The 20907-nt window shown below is 46.5% G+C and overlaps 1 protein-coding gene across 1 annotated transcript in view; it reads right to left on the bottom strand.

Annotated features, from left to right (window-relative positions):
- Positions 1-20907, bottom strand: part of LOC122942211 (ovostatin-like) — a 168264-nt gene that overhangs the window by 64458 nt on the left and 82899 nt on the right. Inside the window, exon 14 of the mRNA XM_044299711.1 lies at positions 11867-11978. Coding sequence (XP_044155646.1) covers positions 11867-11978 — 112 coding nt within the window. The remainder of the gene's footprint in view (positions 1-11866; positions 11979-20907) is intronic.

Raw genomic sequence — 20907 nt, 5'->3', positions numbered from 1 at the left:
GCCTCTCTCAGACGTAAGCAAGCGCCACGGACAGGACCAAGACCCGTGGGGCGAGTCCTCTGATGCACACCTATCCCATCTGGGGCAGGCTCATAGCGATCTTTAATCGCACCCTTCCATAGAACCGGAGAAGAACAAAAGGGGGTCCAGCAGTCTTCTATCCCAGTGGTATAAAACCCACTCCCAGGATTTCCTGCCTCATCCCCATAAAGTTGGATTAAATGATAATAGCCTGTTTAAGCATGACTCGCATGGGTTCACCGCGGTATCTCGTGAAGAGAGGACACAATCAAAGTGTCACTCAACAATCTCCAGCACTTGAGAAGACAAGAAAAAAACGTAACCAGCCAGCACTGTCTCATTAAGAGAACCGTGCCCAGCATAAACTCCAGTTCATTAAGAAGGGACAAATGACGGGACCCAAACCACACCCGAGTCAGCTCACTGCCCGTGGTAGAAACTCACGTCCAAGAGAAAAAGCCGCATCCCGGGTCACACCCGATGCCCAGACCCCCCAAGGTCCTGAGCCCCGAACCCTCACCAGAATATTAGTCCATAATTTAGATTAATCAAGAATTAACCAATATCCAATGCCGGTAAGTCCTGCCAGCCCCCGGCATTTCAAAAGATGCTCCATTATAGCTTCACATTCTGCATTAATACATTGCATACAAACAAAAAGCCGGACAAATTGGATCTTCCCCCAGCAAATCCCCTACCATACCCCCCCCCCCTCCCCCCACCTTGCAGAGAAAAAAAAAAAAAAAAAAAAAAAAAAAAAAGATATATATATATTTAAATTAGTTGATCATATCCCAGTCTTTCCACAATTTATCCCACTTTAAGTAGGAGCCTCGTTGTTTATGCAAGATCTTCTCGTAACTTTTCACCTTCTCAACCAGACCCAACCAGTTATTACAATCTGGAGCGGAGGGGCAAAACCATGCTCTAGAAATGAGAAGCCTGGCCAGAAACATCACCTTAATCAACAATCGACCATTTGCGGGTTGATAATTAACCTCCGATAAATCTCCCAGAACCCATATCCTGGGAGTGAAGGGAACCACAATGTTGAGTTTACGAGCCAGGTTGGTTTGAACCGATCTCCAGTACCTGCTCACCATTGGGCAATCCCAGAACAGATGTAGATGATCTGCCTCGGGTTCACCACAGCGTGGGCAGCCAGAGGAGGTACTAAGTCCTCTCCTATATAACCATATAGGTGTCACATATATTTTGTGCAAAATATTGAATTGTACCACAATGTGATTAAAATTGTGCGAGACCAATGTTAAGCTTTCCCCTATATTCTCCCAGTTCGGAGAGCCCGTCGCTGAGAGCGAGGATGACCAGGCTCTCTGTCCTGGTGAAAGAACGTCAGAAAAAAACTTCTTCATTAAGTGTCTATAACAGTGAGATACTTTAATTCTCGTGACTATTTTCTTGGAAATTAAATCGTGTAAAAATTCTGGAGTTTCTATAATAAAAAGATAGCGATTCACAGTGCTAGAAAGTGCTGACCTTAGTTGAAAATATGCATACCAAGCCACCTCACCTAAATTTGCCCCTTGCTTTAAATCCGCAAGGGACAAGATGTGTCCACCACTGACCACTTGATGCAGGTACTGAATATTCTTGGTCCTCCAATACTGGCTGCAACTCAGGTCATTTAAATTCAAAAGCTTTGGATTGTGCCACAATGGAGTACAAATAAGTGATGCCCCAACTCCACACCAGTTCCTTATAATTCGCCAAGACTTTATAGCCATTCTGCAGAAGAGTGTATACCCACTCACTGCATTTAGTAAATAGTCAGACTCAAGTACTGCAAAGAAATCTGCAAAGCCTGAGTCTTTCACCACCCTGCTGCAGAACTGGCTATTTTCCCATTCATTAAACAAGCAGAGTTGGGAGGCCACAAAGTACCCCCTAAAGTAGGGGAGGTTAAGACCTCCCCGATTATAGGGCATAGAAAAATAGAGTACCTTCAGTCTCACACGCTTCCTCCCCCATATTAAGTCATTAAGCATCCGCTCTATCAATCTAAAGTACTTATCTACAATCCATACAGGCGAGTTGCGCAAGATGTATAGAACCTGGGGCAGCACCACCATTTTTATTAATGAAATTCTGTCGGCTCTCGCCGACAGAATTTTTTGCCAAATCTTTATTTTAACCCTCAGCTTTATCAACAGAGGGAGCAGATTGAGTTGAAGATATTCCTGTGGTTTGGCAGAAACTGTTATACCCAGGTACTTTATTGAATCTGAGATCGTTAGCTGGTTGTACCGTTCGCCCCGCAGTTCATCTATGGGGAGGAGAACGGTCTTATCCCAGTTGATCTCGAGACCGGAAGGACCGGAAAAGAGACCAACCAGGTCCATTATGCGAGGAAGAGTCGTATCTGTCTGATGCATAAAAATCAAGATATCGTCTGCATATAATGATACTCGATCCTGATTCCCCATTGTACCAAAACCGGCCACCCTCGGATCCAGCCTAATACTAGCCGCTAGGGGTTCAATGTAAATATTAAATAACAGAGGGGAAAGAGGACAACCCTGACGGGTGCCTCTTCCTAATATAAAGCTCTCTGTAATCATATCATTGATCCTTATCCTAGCGACTGGGGAGTTATAAAGGAGCTGTACCATCGCCAAGAATCTTGGGCCAAAGCCCATTTTTTTCATCACCTCCCAGAGAAAGGTCCACTCCACCCTGTCGAAGGCTTTAGTAGCATCCAACGACAGGATGGAGCGGGCGCCACTCCCCGGGGACTGAATATTCATAAATAACCTATGCAAGTTATGATGGGTGCCCCTTCTTGGCATAAAACCATTTTGATCTGGATGAATAATAGTGGAAATAACCCGCGAGAGCCTCCTAGCCAAAATTTTTGATAGTAGCTTAACATCGGTATTTAATAAAGAAATTGGTCTATAGGAGCTCAATTCTGCCGGGTCTTTATCCTTTTTCGGAACCAGAACGATAAGAGCCTCCATCATAGAACATGGCAAGCCCCCTCCCTGGGCCGCTTGGGAAAACACCTCAAGTAGCTGGGGGAGGAGCGTCTCACCATACCTACGATAAACTTCATATGGGAGGCCATCCAACCCTGGCGATGAGCTCCCCGAGATAGACCCCAAGGCCTCCTTCAACTCAGAAAGAGACAGATCCTCCTCCAAAAATTCCACCTGAACTTCATTCAAAGTGGAAAGTGGAATCTTCTCCAAGAGTCGCATCGCCAGTTCGGATGTCGTATCGAGAGGGGGTCTATATATCTGAGCAAAATATTGTAAGAAGGCATCCCTAATCCCCTCTAAATTTGTTATAGTTTCCCCCTCTAAATTTCGAATTAAAGTGATGGATTGATTTTTCCTATCTTGTTGAGAAATTATTCTTGCTAAGAGCTTACCAGGACGTCCGGACTCCGAGAAATATTTAAGCCCCTTAAAGAATACTCTATGATTTGCTTTCTCTACTAGATACTTTTCCAAGCAACAGCTAGCCTTCTGCATCTCTTCCCTGTTGTGTTCCGTGGGTTGACTGGTAAAACATTCATTGGTAAGGATAGCGATCTTAGCCAGTTCCTCCTCTTTACCCCTAAATGTTCGCCTTGCTGCAGCAATCTCACTGATGAAGACCCCTCTTAAATACGCTTTCAAAGCGTCCCATACTACATTGATGTTGGCAGAGGGAAAATTTACCTCCCAAAAGGAGGATATCAATAATGTAATAGACTGAGGATTCTCCATAACGGCAAGCCAATATGGGTTCAACTTGAATCCTAGCCCCCTTATGTCCTTATTCTCCCCAGTGCGAACCTCAATTAGTACGGGTGAGTGGTCCGAAACGGTTCGTACTCCGTATCGGATCTTGCTGATGTTGCTCAAATTGCTCTCATTAGTGAGTGCTAAATCAATCCGAGACATTGCTCTCCCCCCCCTGCTGACACAGGAGTATACTCTCTTTCCTCCGCCGAGGTATTCCCATATATCTACCACTCCTACCTCTAAACAGAACTGGGGCAGCAAGGAGTTGCAGGGGTTCCTCCCCCGGTCTGCATCTAACGTAAGTCTATCCTTATTGGGGTCCATAACCGCATTGAAGTCCCCCATCAGGATTAACCGGCATTCTGATCTATTTTCGGCAAAAAGCAATAGCTGAGTCAAGGGATACATTGAGAATGGAGGGGGAATGTAGAAGAAGGCCAGAATGTAACTATGGCCATACAGCTTACCATGTAGAAAAATGAATCTGCCCTGATCATCTATATGAGATTTTATGAGGATAAAATCTACAGAATTATGAATCAGGACTGAAACGCCCCTAGAAGATCCGCTAAAAGTGGAGTGATAAGACTGGGAGTGCCATCCCGTCGTCAGACGGCGCAGGGTTTCTTTAGTAAGATGAGTTTCTACTATGCATATAATTGCTGGAAGGTATCTCTTTACTGCATCCATAATAGCTTGCCTTTTAACCCTTTCCCCGAGCCCTCTGACATTCCAAGATACAATTCTAATAGACATCAATCAAAAAAATAAAGAAAAACAAAAAACACAAAAACCCAAAAAAAAAAAAAAAAAAAAAAAAAAACCCCAGCCTGCAAGGTGAGTTCCCAACCCCCCCCCCCCCCCCCAACCCCTTCTCCATTGATCCGCCCGATCTAATCAGCGAACCTCTAACCTCCGGCCGCTCTCCCCCAGCCAAGCCCCACCCCCCAGGGTCCCTTCAAACATAATATTACGCAATTTCAGATGCCCGTTTGATCAATCCAGTCTAACGCTTGTTGTGGAGTCTCGAAAAACAAGGAAGTCCCATTATAGATCACTCTTAATTTCGCTGGATACTGTAGAGAATATTTGATATCCTTTAGCGCCAAGCGCTTCTTTATCTCTATAAAATTGCGTCTCTTTTCCTGAGTCTGACGAGCAAAGTCAGGAAAAAAGAGCAACCTAGAGCCCTGATATTCAATGGGAGTACATTCTCTAGCTCTTCTTAATATCATATCTCTATCAACGGACAATAAAAGTTTCATTAAAATTGTACGCGGTGGCCTCCCTGGAATAGATTTTCCTCCTGGAATTCGATGAGCTCTTTCTATTTGAAACATGGGAGAAAAATTCTCGCTGCCTAGATTATGTATAACAACATCTTTGAGTTGCTCCTCTAACTGCCGGCCCTCAGCCCCTTCTGGGAAGCCAATTATACGGACATTATTTCGCCTTGACTTATTCTCAAGATCCTCCAGCTTATGTTGTATCACTAGGTTTTCTGAGGCGAGAAGCAGAGTTTGGGATTTTAATGTGGCAATCTCGATTTGCAGTGAAGCAGCAGTTTTTTCCACATTGAGAACTCGATCACGGATCTTTACTAAGTCTTCCCTGATTAGGGTGATATCGCTCTGTACTGAACCCAATTGAGTGGACATCCCCTGCACCAGGGAGCTGTTGTTTTCCACGGCGGAGAGGATCTTATCTAATACCGATGGATCATATTCTGTTCGCGTTTGTGCTGAAGATCCCTCCTCTACCGCCTCCTGGTCTGCCTCCATTGATCCGTCTTCAGAGGGTTCCTCAAACTGGGGCGTTTTAACATTTTTCTTCACATTAGCAGAGGTTTTAACTTTAGGTGGATTTTTTTCAATAGGGAATGGTGATTTCAAAAACTTATCGATCTTATTTTCTGGTGTTTTTGACCCCAATTTAGTTATCGAGGAGTCCACTGATCGTCGCTTTGGGGCCATTCTCTTCCCTTCTTTCCCCCGTTCGCCCTCTCCCTTTTTTATTAATTTCCAGTTTATTTATATTCCCCCCCCTTTTTTTTTTTTTCCCTTTCTTTCTCCTGTTTGTTGTTTTCACACCCCGCTGCTTCTTTCTTTTTCCCAGCTTATGTTCTCCTTTAAACCTCCTTATAGCTTCCTTATCGCCTTATTTTCCCCCCTTTTAACCGCTTCCTCACCCCCTATCTAATCCCGCAGAAAGAAAACGGGAAAAAACAAGGCAAGGCAAAAAAAAAAAAAAAAAAAAAACGTCCTCCCAGCAGCACAGCAACACAGAAACCAGCGCTATGTAAAAAATAAAATCAACCATGGCTATGTTCTCACGTGTCCAGGGGTCCAGGAATGGCCGACAGTCCAGGTTACAGGCAGACAAACAGTAGAGGAGAAGCCGTAGGCAAAGCGGTAAAACCTCCGGATCCAAAGGGAGGAAGCAGACGGGAGGCAAGGGCCGAGCAAGCAAGCCAGCCGACGAGGGAAGGAGAGAGGAGGTCCCTGGGGCAGTGAAGCAGCTGAAATCAGACACGAGCAGGAGGGAGGACTGGAAGCGAAAAAAGAGCAACGGAGGGTCAGCACGTCCGGCAACCACCGATGAGCCGCAGGTGAGATGATCCAGGATCCAGGAGCCGCGTCCAGCGCGGAGCGCCGCTCAATACTTCAGCGCAACATCAGCTAATCAGCTGATCGGGTGAGTCGGGAGCCTGAGGGGAAGAGGCCGGCGCGGGAGAGCGAGACGTGCTGTGTTCACGTCATCTCGCCGTCCGTCTCCATGCGCCTCAGTATGATCCCCAATGCATTCTGAGTGGATGCGGATCCGCTCAGAATGTATCAGTATGCACCGTTTCGCCTCCGTTCCGCTCAGGAGGCGGACACCCAAACGCTGCGGCGTTTTCATGTCCGCCTGGCCATGCGGAGCCAAATGGATCCGTCCAGACTTACAATGGAAGTCAATGGGGACGGATCTGTTTGATGTTGACACAATATGGTGCAATTTCAAACGGATCCGTCCTCCATTGACTTTCAATGCAAAGTCAGGACGGATCCGTCTGACTAACAATAAGACTTAGATTTTTTTCAGAAATATAATGCAGACGGATCCGTTCTGAATGGATACCATTGTTTGCATTACAGGTGCGGATCCGTCTGTGCAGATACCAGACGGATCCGCTCCGAACGCAAGTGTGAAAGTAGCCTCAATTAGCTGACTAGAGTGTGACACTTTGAGCCTAGAATATTGAACCTTTTCACATAATTCAAATTTTAAGCTGCATTAATGCAATTCCCTTTAATTTGCATTATAGAAATAAATGGACTTTTGCACGATATACTAATTTTTCGAGTTTTACATGTACATGCTACAGACATACAGGGAGTGCAGAATTATTAGGCAAGTTGTATTTTTGAGAATTAATTTTATTATTGAACAACAACCATGTTCTCAATGAACCCAAAAAACTCATTAATATCAAAGCTGAATATTTTTGGAAGTAGTTTTTAGTTTGTTTTTAGTTTTAGCTATTTTAGGGGGATATCTGTGGGTGCAGGTGACTATTACTGTGCATAATTATTAGGCAACTTAACAAAAAACAAATATATACCCATTTCAATTATTTATTTTTACCAGTGAAACCAATATAACATCTCAACATTCACAAATATACATTTCTGACATTCAAAAACAAAACAAAAACAAATCAGTGACCAATATAGCCACCTTTCTTTGCAAGGACACTCAAAAGCCTGCCATCCATGGATTCTGTCAGTGTTTTGATCTGTTCACCATCAACATTGCGTGCAGCAGCAACCACAGCCTCCCAGACACTGTTCAGAGAGGTGTACTGTTTTCCCTCCTTGTAAATCTCACATTTGATGATGGACCACAGGTTCTCAATGGGGTTCAGATCAGGTGAACAAGGAGGCCATGTCATTAGATTTTCTTCTTTTATACCCTTTCTTGCCAGCCACGCTGTGGAGTACTTGGACGCGTGTGATGGAGCATTGTCCTGCATGAAAATCATGTTTTTCTTGAAGGATGCAGACTTCTTCCTGTACCACTGCTTGAAGAAGGTGTCTTCCAGAAACTGGCAGTAGGACTGGGAGCTGAGCTTGACTCCATTCTCAACCCGAAAAGGCCCCACAAGCTCATCTTTGATGATACCAGCCCAAACCAGTACTCCACCTCAACCTTGCTGGCGTCTGAGTCGGACTGGAGCTCTCTGCCCTTTACCAATCCAGCCACGGGCCCATCCATCTGGCCCATCAAGACTCACTCTCATTTCATCAGTCCATAAAACCTTAGAAAAATCAGTCTTGAGATATTTCTTAGCCCAGTCTTGACATTTCAGCTTGTGTGTCTTGTTCAGTGGTGGTCGTCTTTCCGCCTTTCTTACTTTGGCCATGTCTCTGAGTATTGCACACCTTGTGCTTTTGGGCACTCCAGTGATGTTGCAGCTCTGAAATATGGCCAAACTGGTGGCAAGTGGCATCTTGGCAGCTGCACGCTTGACTTTTCTCAGTTCATGGGCAGTTATTTTGCGCCTTGGTTTTTCCACACGCTTCTTGCGACCCTGTTGACTATTTTGAATGAAACGCTTGATTGTTCGATGATCACGCTTCAGAAGCTTTGCAATTTTAAGAGTACTGCATCCCTGTGCAAGATATCTCACTATTTTTGACTTTTCTGAGCCTGTCAAGTCCTTCCTTTGACCCATTTTGCCAAAGGAAAGGAAGTTGCCTAATAATTATGCACACCTGATATAGGGTGTTGATGTCATTAGACCACACCCCTTCTCATTACAGAGATGCACATCACCTAATATGCTTAATTGGTAGTAGGCTTTCGAGCCTATACAGCTTGGAGTAAGACAACATGCATAAAGAGGATGATGTGGTCAAAATACTCATTTGCCTAATAATTCTGCACTCCCTGTAGTGCTGTGATGTCACAACAATCAGTACTAACTACTCAGACCAGATAAAATGTGAAGTTGCATGTATTGCACCAAAAATATGCCAAAATTAGTGCCAATTTGAACAATCGCTAAAATAATGACTGGAAATTACGAATTCTAGAATTTGCAAATTTATTGCGAATATTACGCGAAAAATTCACGAAATATCACAAAAACGAGTATTGCCTATGCCGCTCATCACTACTAGTTTAAAGGAGCAGTGCCACTGCCATCTGCCAGTGCCAGCGTGCTAAAGCTAAGCTATGCTAAGCAGTGGCAGAAGAGGAAGAGGCCACCAGGAAGCAAAATTATAGCTGGTGAGTGATGTCCTACCAAAATCTTGTTTTGAATTTCATTTGGAATTCTGTGGTTTAGATTAATTTGTCGGAATCTGAGTCTAGGGTTTCAATTAATTTTGGAGTCTTAGTCTGGGATCTTTATTCATTTTGGGCTATTTAATTCTGGGTCTGAAGGCTGACACTGAGGTAAATATACGTTTTTGTTTTTTTATATATGCAATACTTTTACTGGCGCATTGGAGGGCTGTTATTACTGGCACATGATGGGGGGCTGTTATTACTGGCACATGATGGTGGTGCTGTTATTACTGGCACATGATGGGGGGCTGTTATTACTGGCACATGATGGGGGTGCTGTTATTACTGGCACATTGGGGGGGCTGTTATTACTGGCACATTGGGGGGGCTGTTATTACTGGCACATTGGGGGGGCTGTTATTACTGGCACATGATGGGGGTGCTGTTATTACTGGCACATGATGGGGGTGCTGTTATTACTGGCACATGATGGGGGGCTATTATTACTGGCACATGATGGGGGTGCTGTTATTACTGGCACATTGGGGGGGCTGTTATTACTGGCACATTGGGGGGGGGCTGTTATTACTGGCACATGATGGGGGGCTGTTATTACTGGCACATGATGGGAGTGCTGTTATTACTGGCACATGATGGGGGGATATTATTACTGGCACATGATGGGGGGCTATTATTACTGGCACATGATGGGGGGGCTGTTATTACTGGCACATGATGGGGGTGCTGTTATTACTGGCACATTGGGGGGGCTGTTATTACTGGCACATTGGGGGGGGGGCTGTTATTACTGGCACATGATGGGGGTGCTGTTATTACTGGCACATTGGGGGGGGGCTGTTATTACTGGCACATGATGGGGGAGCTGCTATTACTGGCACATTGACAAGTTGGGCATTCTGGGAGCCATTTTATGAGGTGAGACAACCCCTTTAAATTTAGGGACCTGAATCTTGGGTTTTCAGTTAATTTTGGGAGGTCTCAATATGGAAACTGTTTAACATTTGGCAATGTTAGTTGTGAGGGTCTAAATCTTGGGTTTTAATTAGTTTTGCTGGATTGAGCGTGGTCTGAATTCATTTTGGAGCTCTGAGTCTAGGATCTTTATGAATTTTAGTCTGGATATGGGTTATACGTAAATTGTGGGTCTGGTTTTGGGATCTGAATTAATTTTGGATGACTGAGTCTAGGGTCTGTATCAATTTTGGGGAGCTGAATATGGGTCTGAATTAAACTGTAGATCTGACTGGGTGACTAAGCAATTTTGGTGGTCTAAGTCTGGCCTTTGAATTGATTTTGAAGGTCTGGTCCAGGGTTCTAAATGAATTCAGGGTTCTAGGGTCTGAATTAATTTGGAGGCTTAAAGGGAATCTGTCACTGGGAACTTGGACTGTTGTCTGCAGTAATAAATTAGCAGTATTGCAGTAAGTCAAGTTTGCTTTTTTTTATTTCCCTACTTCCCCCTATTTTCCTGTTGTCAGGGTTTAAAGCTGTACTGAAATACATTGTCAGGACTCTTGTGCATGTGCACAGGAGTCTTCTCCATTATGTTGGCATGGCACAGTCCAAACTGTATTTTTAGTGCAGCTTTGAGTGCTGACAGTGGAGAAATGAGGGGAAGTAGGACAATAAAAAATGTGGACTTTTATTCCTTATGTGCAATACCAGTTATGTATTACTGCAGATATTAGTCCAGAATCATAATGACAGATTCATTTTAAAGGGCAACTGTCAGCAGGTTTGTACCTATGAAGCTGACTGACCTGTTACATGTGCGCTTGGCAGCTGAAGGCATCTGGGTTGGTTCCATGTTCATATGTGCCCGTATTGCTGAGAAAAATGTTTTAATATATGCAAATTAGCCTCTAGGAGCAATGGGGGTGTTGCTGTTTCTCCTAGAGGCTCTGCTATCTCTGAAACAGCCATCCCCACTGCACTTTGGTTGACAAGGCCAGGCATGAGATCATCTACACCAGGGAGGCCCAACATGCAGCCCTCCAGCTATTGAAAAACTACAACTCCCAGCATACCTGGACAGCCTATAGCTATTAGGGCATGCTGGGAGTTGTAATCTTGCAACAGCTGAAGAGCCGCAGGTTGAGCATCCCTGGTCTACACTGTCTGGCCCTATCAATAAAAGAGCAGGAGCATTGTCAGTTGCAGGAGGAGCAGAGCCTGATACAGTGAAACAGCTTCACCCTGCCTCCCTGCATTGCCAGTATCTTCTGGCGGTTGGCTAAGCAAGCTGGGAATACAGGAGAAGAATATATTTCATTTATAGTTATGACTGTATTGTCCGCACTACTGAGGGAGCAATGAAGGCAGATGCTCAGCAGCTTCCAGCCCAGCCCGTCTTCCTAGTGCAGCACTGTGCTGATAGGAACGCTCTCTGAAAAGATCCGAGTGATGTACTATAAAAAAAACGAGTTCCCTAAATAAAACATTAAAAAAAATGTTCCCTATCTCTGTCCCTACACATTAGCAAAAACAAAAAAAAAATTACTTTAAGAGGTCAGGCACATGACCGTTGCCTTTTTTGCTGTCCGCAAATTGCAAATCAGCAAGAAACGGAAACTGTCTGTGTGTATTCCATAACTTTCGGAATGGACTGGCCGGCCCTGTATTTTGCGGACAAGAATAGGACATGTTCTATATTTTTTTGGTTAAGTGAAGTGAATGGATAAGCATCTGACACGCAAAAAAAGTGTCTCGGATGCGGACTAAATACATCCATGAGCCCAATACATGTCATTTTCTCATTGTTAATATCCTGTAATTACACTGACTAGTTGTGTACATACCTTTATCACCAGTTTTTTTCAGTTTGGTTCCACTGCGGGCAGCAAACGGATTTTCCACACAAATCGGTGGACTCTTAAACTTAGCGTTTGTAAAAGTTTTTAGGCCGCTATGCTAGAAGAGAGAAAAAGAAAAGTATTGTAATGCTAGGTTATTTATATCGAAGCACTTCCATACACATAATGTACATTTTATGGCCCATTTAAGATACACCAAGTTTGTCAAATATCACAAGTAGAGTTGAGCGAACACCTGGATGTTCGGGTTCGAGAAGTTCGGCCGAACTTCTCGGAAATGTTCGGGTTCGGGATCCGAACCCGATCCGAACTTCGTCCCGAACCCGAACCCCATTGAAGTCAATGGGGACCCGAACTTTTTGGCACTAAAAAGGCTGTAAAACAGCCCAGGAAAGGGCTAGAGGGCTGCAAAAGGCAGCAACATGTAGGTAAATCCCCTGCAAACAAATGTGGATAGGGAAATGAATTAAAATAAAAATTAAATAAATAAAAATTAACCAAAATCAATTGGAGAGAGGTCCCATAGCAGAGAATCTGGCTTCACGTCACCCACCACTGGAATAGTCCGTTCTCAGATATTTAGGCCCCGGCACCCAGGCAGAGGAGAGAGGTCCCGTAACAGAGAATCTGTCTTCATGTCAGCAGAGAATCAGTCTGCATGTCATAGCAGAGAATCAGGCTTCACGTCAGCCACCACTGCAACAGTCCATTTTCATAAATTTAGGCCCAGCACCCAGGCAGAGGAGAGAGGTCCCGTAACAGACAATCTGGCTTCATGTCAGCAGAGAATCAGTCTTCATATCATAGCAGAGAATCAGGCTTCACGTCAGCTACCACTGCAACAGTCCATTATCAGATATTTAGGCCCAACACCCAGGCAGAGAAGAGAGGTCCCGTAAAAGATAATCTGGCTTCATGTCAGCAGAGAATCAGTCTTCATGTCATAGCAGAGAATCAGGCTTCACGTCAGCCACCAATGCAACAGTCCATTGTCAGATATTTAGGCCCAGCACCCAGGCAGAGGAGAGAGGTCCCGTAACAGACAATCTGGCTTCATGTCAGCAGAGAATCAGTCTTCATATCATAGCAGAGAATCAGGCTTCACGTCACCGACCACTGTAACAGTCCATTTTCATAAATTTAGGCCCAGCCCCCAGGCAGAGGAGAGAGGTCCCGTAACAGACAATCTGGCTTCATGTCAGCAGAGAATCAGTCTTCATATCATAGCAGAGAATCAGGCTTCACGTCACCCACCACTGTAAGAGTCCATTTTCATAAATTTAGGCCCAGCACCCAGGCAGAGGAGAGAGGTCCCGTAACAGAGGATCTGGCTTCATGTCAGCAGAGAATCAGTCTGCATGTCATAGCAGAGAATCAGGCTTCACGTCAGCCACCACTGCAACAGTCCATTGTCATAAATTTAGGCCCAGCACCCAGGCAGAGGAGAGAGGTCCCGTAACAGACAATCTGGCTTCATGTCAGCAGAGAATCAGTCTGCATGTCATAGCAGAGAATCAGGCTTCACGTCAGCCACCACTGCAACAGTCCATTGGCATATATTTAGGCCCAGCACACAGGCAGAGGAGAGATGTCCCGTAACAGACAATCTGGCTTCATGTCAGCAGAGAATTAGTCTGCATGTCATAGCAGAGAATCAGGCTTCACGTCAGCCACCACTGCAACAGTCCATTGGCATATATTTAGGCCCTGGCACCCAGACAGAGGAGAGGTTCATTCAACTTTGGGTAGCCTCGCAATATAATGGTAAAATGAAAATAAAAATAGGATTGAATGAGGAAGTGCCCTGGAGTCCAATAATATATGGTTAAGGGGAGGTAGTTAATGTCTAATCTGGACAAGGGACGGACAGGTCCTGTGGGATCCATGCCTGGTTTATTTTTATGAACGTCAGCTTGTCCACATTGGCTGTAGACAGGCGGCTGCGTTTGTCTGTAATGACGCCCCCTGCCGTGCTGAATACACGTTCAGACAAAACGCTGGCCGCCGGGCAGGCCAGCACCTCCAAGGCATAAAAGGCTAGCTCTGGCCACGTGGACAATTTAGAGACCCAGAAGTTGAATGGGGCCGAACCATCAGTCAGTACGTGGAGGGGTGTGCACACGTACTGTTCCACCATGTTAGTGAAATGTTGCCTCCTGCTAACACGCTGCGTATCAGGTGGTGGTGCAGTTAGCTGTGGCGTGTTGACAAAAGTTTTCCACATCTCTGCCATGCTAACCCTGCCCTCAGAGGAGCTGGCCGTGACACAGCTGCCTTGGCGACCTCTTGCTCCTCCTCTGCCTTGGCCTTGGGCTTCCACTTGTTCCCCTGTGACATTTGGGAATGCTCTCAGTAGCACGTCTACCAACGTGCGCTTGTACTCGCGCATCTTCCTATCACGCTCCAGTGCAGGAAGTAAGGTGGGCACATTGTCTTTGTAGCGTGGATCCAGCAGGGTGGCAACCCAGTAGTCCGCACAGGTTAAAATGTGGGCAACTCTGCTGTCGTTGCGCAGGCACTGCAGCATGTAGTCGCTCATGTGTGCCAGGCTGCCCAGGGGTAAGGACAAGCTGTCCTCTGTGGGAGGCGTATCGTCATTGTCCTGCCTTTCACCCCAGCCACGCACCAGTGATGGACCCGAGCTGCGTTGGGTGCCACCCCGCTGTGACCATGCTTCATCCTCAACCTCCTCCACCTCCTCCTCATCCTCGTCCTCCTCGTCCTCCAGTAGTGGGCCCTGGCTGGCTACATTTGTACCTGGCCTCTGCTGTTGACAAAAACCTCCCTCTGAGTCACCTTGAAGAGACTGGCCTGAAAGTGCTAAAAATGACCCCTCTTCCTCCTCCTCCTGGGCCACCTCCTCTTCCATCATCGCCCTAAGTGTTTTCTCAAGGAGACATAGAAGTGGTATTGTAACACTGATAACGGCGTCATCGCCACTGGCCATGTTGGTGGAGTACTCGAAAAAGCGCAACCGGGCACACAGGTCTCGCATGGAGGCCCAGTCATTGGTGGTGAAGTGGTGCTGTTCCGCAGTGCGACTGACCCGTGCGTGCTGCAGCTGAAACTCCACTATGGCCTGCTGCTGCTCGCACAGTCTGTCCAGCATGTGCAAGGTGGAGTTCCACCTGGTGGGCACGTCGCATATGAGGCGGTGAGCGGGAAGGCCGAAGTTACGCTGTAGCGCAGACAGGCGAGCAGCAGCAGGAGGTGAACGCCGGAAGCGCGAACAGACGGCCCGCACTTTATGCAGCAGCTCTGACATGTCGGGGTAGTTGTGAATGAACTTCTGCACCACCAAATTCAGCACATGCGCCAAGCAAGGGATGTGCGTCAAATTGGCTAGTCCCAGAGCTGCAACGAGATTTCGCCCATTATCACACACCACCAGGCCGGGCTTGAGGCTCACCGGCAGCAACCACTCGTCGGTCTGTTGTTCTATACCACGCCACAACTCCTGTGCGGTGTGGGGCCTGTCCCCCAAACATATGAGTTTCAGAATGGCCTTCTGACGTTTACCCCGGGCTGTGCTGAAGTTGGTGGTGAAGGTGTGTGGCTGACTGGATGAGCAGGTGGAAGAAGAGGAGGAGGAAGCCGAGAAGGAGGAGGTGGCAACAGGAGGCAAAGAATGTGTCCCTGCGATCCTTGGCGGCGGAAGGACGTGCGCTAAACAGCTCTCCGCCTGGGGCCCAGCTGCCACTACATTTACCCAGTGTGCAGTTAGGGAGATATATTGTCCCTGGCCGTGCTTACTGGTCCACGTATCTGTGGTTAGGTGGACCTTGCTACAGATGGCGTTGCGCAGTGCACACTTGATTTTATCGGATACTTGGTTGTGCAGGGAAGGCACGGCTCTCTTGGAGAAGTAGTGGCGGCTGGGAACAACATACTGTGGGACAGCAAGCGACATGAGCTGTTTGAAGCTGTCTGTGTCCACCAGCCTAAATTACAGCATTTCATAGGCCAGTAGTTTAGACATGCTGGCATTCAGGGCCAGGGATCGAGGGTGGCTAGGTGGGAATTTAAGCTTTCTCCCAAATGTTTGTGAGATGGAGAGCTGAACGCTGCCGTGTGACATGGTTGAGATGCTTGGTGACGGAGGTGGTGGTGGTGTTGGTGGTACATCCCCTGTTTGCTGGGCAGCAGGTGCCAACGTTCCTCAGGAGGCAGAGGAAGAGGCCGAGGCGGCAGCAGCAGAAGAGATAGCAGGGGTAGCCTGAGTGACTTCCTTGGTTTTAAGGTGTTTACTCCACTGCAGTTCATGCTTTGCATGCAGGTGCCTGGTCATGCAGGTTGTGCTCAGGTTCAGAACGTTAATGCCTCGCTTCAGGCTCTGATGGCACAGTGTGCAAACCACTCGGGTCTTGTCGTCGGCACATTGTTTGAAGAAGTGCCATGCCAGGGAACTCCTTGAAGCTGCCTTTGGGGTGCTCGGTCCTAGATGGCGGCGGTCAGTAGCAGGCGGAGTCTCTTGGTGGCGGGTGTTCTGCTTTTGCCCACTGCTCCCTCTTTTGCTACGCTGTTGGCTCGGTCTCACCACTGCCTCTTCCTCCGAACTGTGAAAGTCAGTGGCACGACCTTCATTCCATGTGAGGTCTAGGACCTCATCGTCCCCTGCATCGTCTTCCACCCAGTCTTGATCCCTGACCTCCTGTTCAGTCTGCACACTGCAGAAAGACGCAGCAGTTGGCACCTGTGTTTCGTCATCATCAGAGACATGCTGAGATGGTATTCCCATGTCCTCATCATCAGGAAACATAAGTGGTTGTGCGTCAGTGAATTCTATGTCTTTCACCGCTGGGGAAGGGCTAGGTGGATGCCCTTGGGAAACCCTGCCAGCGGAGTCTTCAAACAGCATAAGAGACTGCTGCATAACTTGAGGCTGAGACAGTTTCCCTGGTATGCATGGGGGTGATGTGACAGACTGATGGGGTTGGTTTTCAGGCGCCATCTGTGCGCTTTCTGCAGAAGACTGGGTGGGAGATAATGTAAACGTGCTGGATCCACTGTCGGCCACCCAATTGACTAATGCCTGTACCTGCTCAGGCCTTACCATCCTTAGAACGGCATTGGGCCCCACCATATATCGCTGTAAATTCTGGCGGCTACTGGGACCTGAGGTAGTTGGTACACTAGGACGTGTGGATGTGGCAGAACGGCCACGTCCTCTCCCAGCACCAGAGGGTCCACTAACACCACCACGACCATGTCCATGTCCGCGTCCCTTACTAGATGTTTTCCTCATTGTTATGCTTCACCACAACAACAAAAATATTATTTGGCCCAATGTATTGTATTCAAATTCAGCGGGATATAAATTTGAGGGCTAGTATTTAGGCGCTGGGTGACCGGTATGGATTTAGTGACAGAATTAGACTTGGAAATGCACAGTAGCGTGTGTGTGAAGTTATTCTGAATGACCCTATGTGCACCTTGAATATTATATACCCTTTTAGGGATAGATTTCAAATAGCTCTGATATAGCAGAAACCACTAAATTATGAAATTGCTAAATTGGGAATTGTATTTCAACCCAGAACAAAAAATGTGCTTTGACGGACACTAAATAACTTGCCCATCCACAACAGGACAGCGGTAACGACAGATGTAGCGGGATATAAATTTGAGGCCTAGTATTTAGGCGCTGGGTGACCGGTATGGATTTAGTGACAGAATTAGACTTGGAAATGCACAGTAGCGTGTGTGTGAAGTTATTCTGAATGACCCTATGTGCACCTTGAATATTATATACCCTTTTAGGGATAGATTTCAAATAGCTCTGATATAGCAGAAACCACTAAATTATGAAATTGCTAAATTGGGAATTGTATTTCAACCCAGAACAAAAAATGTGCTTTGACGGACACTAAATAACTTGCCCATCCACAACAGGACAGCGGTAACGACAGATTTAGCGGGATATAAATTTGAGGCCTAGTATTTAGGCGCTGGGTGACCGGTATGGATTTAGTGACAGAATTAGACTTGGAAATGCACAGTAGCGTGTGTGTGAAGTTATTCTGAATGACCCTATGTGCACCTTGAATATTATATACCCTTTTAGGGATAGATTTCAAATAGCTCTGATATAGCAGAAACCACTAAATTATGAAATTGCTAAATTGGGAATTGTATTTCAACCCAGAACAAAAAATGTGCTTTGACGGACACTAAATAACTTGCCCATCCACAACAGGACAGCGGTAACGACAGATGTAGCGGGATATAAATTTGAGGCCTAGTATTTAGGCGCTGGGTGACCGGTATGGATTTACTAACAGAATTAGACTTGGAAATGCACAGTAGCGTGTGTGTGAAGTTATTCTGAATGACCCTATGTGCACCTTGAATATTATATACCCTTTTAGGGATAGATTTCAAATAGCTCTGATATAGCAGAAACCACTAAATTATGAAATTGCTAAATTGGGAATTGTATTTCAACCCAGAACAAAAAATGTGCTTTGGCGGACACTAAATAACTTGCCCATCCACAACAGGACAGCGGTAACGACAGATTTAGCGGGATATAAATTTGAGGCCTACTATTTAGGCGCTGGGTGACCGGTATGGATTTAGTGACAGAATTAGACTTGGAAATGCACAGTAGCGTGTGTGTGAAGTTATTCTGAATGACCCTATGTGCACCTTGAATATTATATACCCTTTTAGGGATAGATTTCAAATAGCTCTGATATAGCAGAAACCACTAAATTATGAAATTGCTAAATTGGGAATTGTATTTCAACCCTGAACAAAAAATGTGCTTTGACGGACACTAAATAACTTGCCCAGCCACAACAGTACAGCGGTAACGACAGATTTAGCGGGATATAAATTTGAGGCCTAGTATTTAGGCGCTGGGTGACCGGTATGGATTTAGTGACAGAATTAGACTGGGATATGGCCAAAAAATAACCACACTATTGCTGGTTAAATGCACTTGATGTGACAGCTTGACCAACCACACTACTGAGGGTTAAATGCACTTGGTGACGGGCGCAGCTTGCCCCTGATTTAGTATATGGCCAAAAAATGAACAGACTATTGCTGGTTAAATGCACTTGGTGTGACAGCTTCACCCTGATGTAGGCTTTAGCCAAAAAACAACCACACCATTGAGGGTTAAATGCACTTGGTGACAGGCGCAGCTTGCCCCTGATGTAGTATATGGCCAAAAAATGAACAGACTATTGCTGGTTAAATGCACTTGGTGTGACAGCTTGACCAACCACACTACTGAGGGTTAAATGCACTTGGTGACGGGCGCAGCTTGCCCCTGATGTAGTATATGGCCAAAAAATGAACAGACTATTGCTGGTTAAATGCACTTGGTGTCACAGCTTCACCCTGATGTAGGCTTTAGCCAAAAAACAACCACACCATTGAGGGTTAAATGCACTTATTTGCAGCTTGGATGCACTTGGTCGCAGCACCGCACAAGACACAAAATGGCCGCCGATCACCCCAGAAAAAAGTGACTGACAAACGGTCTGGGCAGCCTAAAAACAGTGAGCATTTGAATTTCAGCAGCTCAATGATGCACAGCTGCAGATCGATCGATTAATCAAGTCCTTTGGAGGAGTTAATCTGCCTAATCTCGCCCTACTGTCGCAGCCGCAACCTCTCCCTACGCTAATCAGAGCAGAGTGACGGGCGGCGCTATGTGACTCCAGCTTAAATAGAGGCTGGGTCACATGGTGCTCTGGCCAATCACAGCCATGCCAATAGTAGGCATGGCTGTGACGGCCTCTTGGGGCAAGTAGTATGACGCTTGTTGATTGGCTGCTTTGCAGCCTTTCAAAAAGCGCCAAGAAAGCGTCACAAAAGCGCCAAGAAAGCGACGAACACCGAACTCGAACCCGGACTTTTACGAAAATGTCCGGGTTCGGGTCCGTGTCACGGACACCCCAAAATTCGGTACGAACCCGAACTATACAGTTCGAGTTCGCTCATCCCTAGTCTTCATATCATAGCAGAGAATCAGGCTTAACGTCAGCCACCACTGCAACAGTCCATTGTCAGATATTTAGGCCCAGCACCCAGGCAGAGGAGAGAGGTCCCGTAACAGACAATCTGGCTTCATGTCAGCAGAGAATCAGTCTGCATGTCATAGCAGAGAATCAGGCTTCACGTCACCCAACATTGGAACAGTCCATTGGCATATATTTAGGCCCCGGCACCCAGACAGAGGAGAGGTTCATTCAACTTTGGGTAGCCTCGCAATATAATGGTAAAATGAAAATAATAATAGGATTGAATGAGGAAGTGCCCTGGAGTACAATAATATATGGTTAAGGGGAGGTAGTTATTGTCTAATCTGCACAAGGGATGGACAGGTCCTGTGGGATCCATGCCTGGTTCATTTTTATGAACGTCAGCTTGTCCACATTGGCTGTAGACAGGCGGCTGCGTTTGTCTGTAATGACGCCCCCTGCCGTGCTGAATACACGTTCAGACAAAACGCTGGCCGCTGGGCAGGCCAGCACCTCCAAGGCATAAAAGGCTAGCTCTGGCCACGTGGACAATTTAGAGACCCAGAAGTTGAATGGGGCCGAACCATCAGTCAGTACGTGGAGGGGTGTGCACACGTACTGTTCCACCATGTTAGTTAAATGTTGCCTCCTGCTAACACGTTGCGTATCAGGTGGTGGTGCAGTTAGCTGTGGCGTGTTGACAAAACTTTTCCACATCTCTGCCATGCTAACCCTGCCCTCAGAGGAGCTGGCCGTGACACAGCTGCCTTGGCGACTTCTTGCTCCTCCTCTGCCTTGGCCTTGGGCTTCCACTTGTTCCCCTGTGACATTTGGGAATGCTCTCAGTAGCGCGTCTACCAACGTGCGCTTGTACTCGCGCATCTTCCTATCACGCTCCAGTGCAGGAAGTAAGGTGGGCCCATTGTCTTTGTACCGTGGATCCAGCAGGGTTGCAACCCAGTAGTCCACACACGTTAAAATGTGGGCAACTCTGCTGTCGTTGCGTAGGCACTGCAGCATGTAGTCGCTCATGTGTGCCAGGCTGCCCAG

This window comes from Bufo gargarizans, chromosome 6, assembly GCF_014858855.1.
Source record: "Bufo gargarizans isolate SCDJY-AF-19 chromosome 6, ASM1485885v1, whole genome shotgun sequence".
NCBI lineage: Eukaryota > Metazoa > Chordata > Amphibia > Anura > Bufonidae > Bufo > Bufo gargarizans.
The sequence above is the reverse complement of the archived record's forward strand: the minus strand, read 5'-3'. Positions and strand labels throughout refer to the sequence as shown.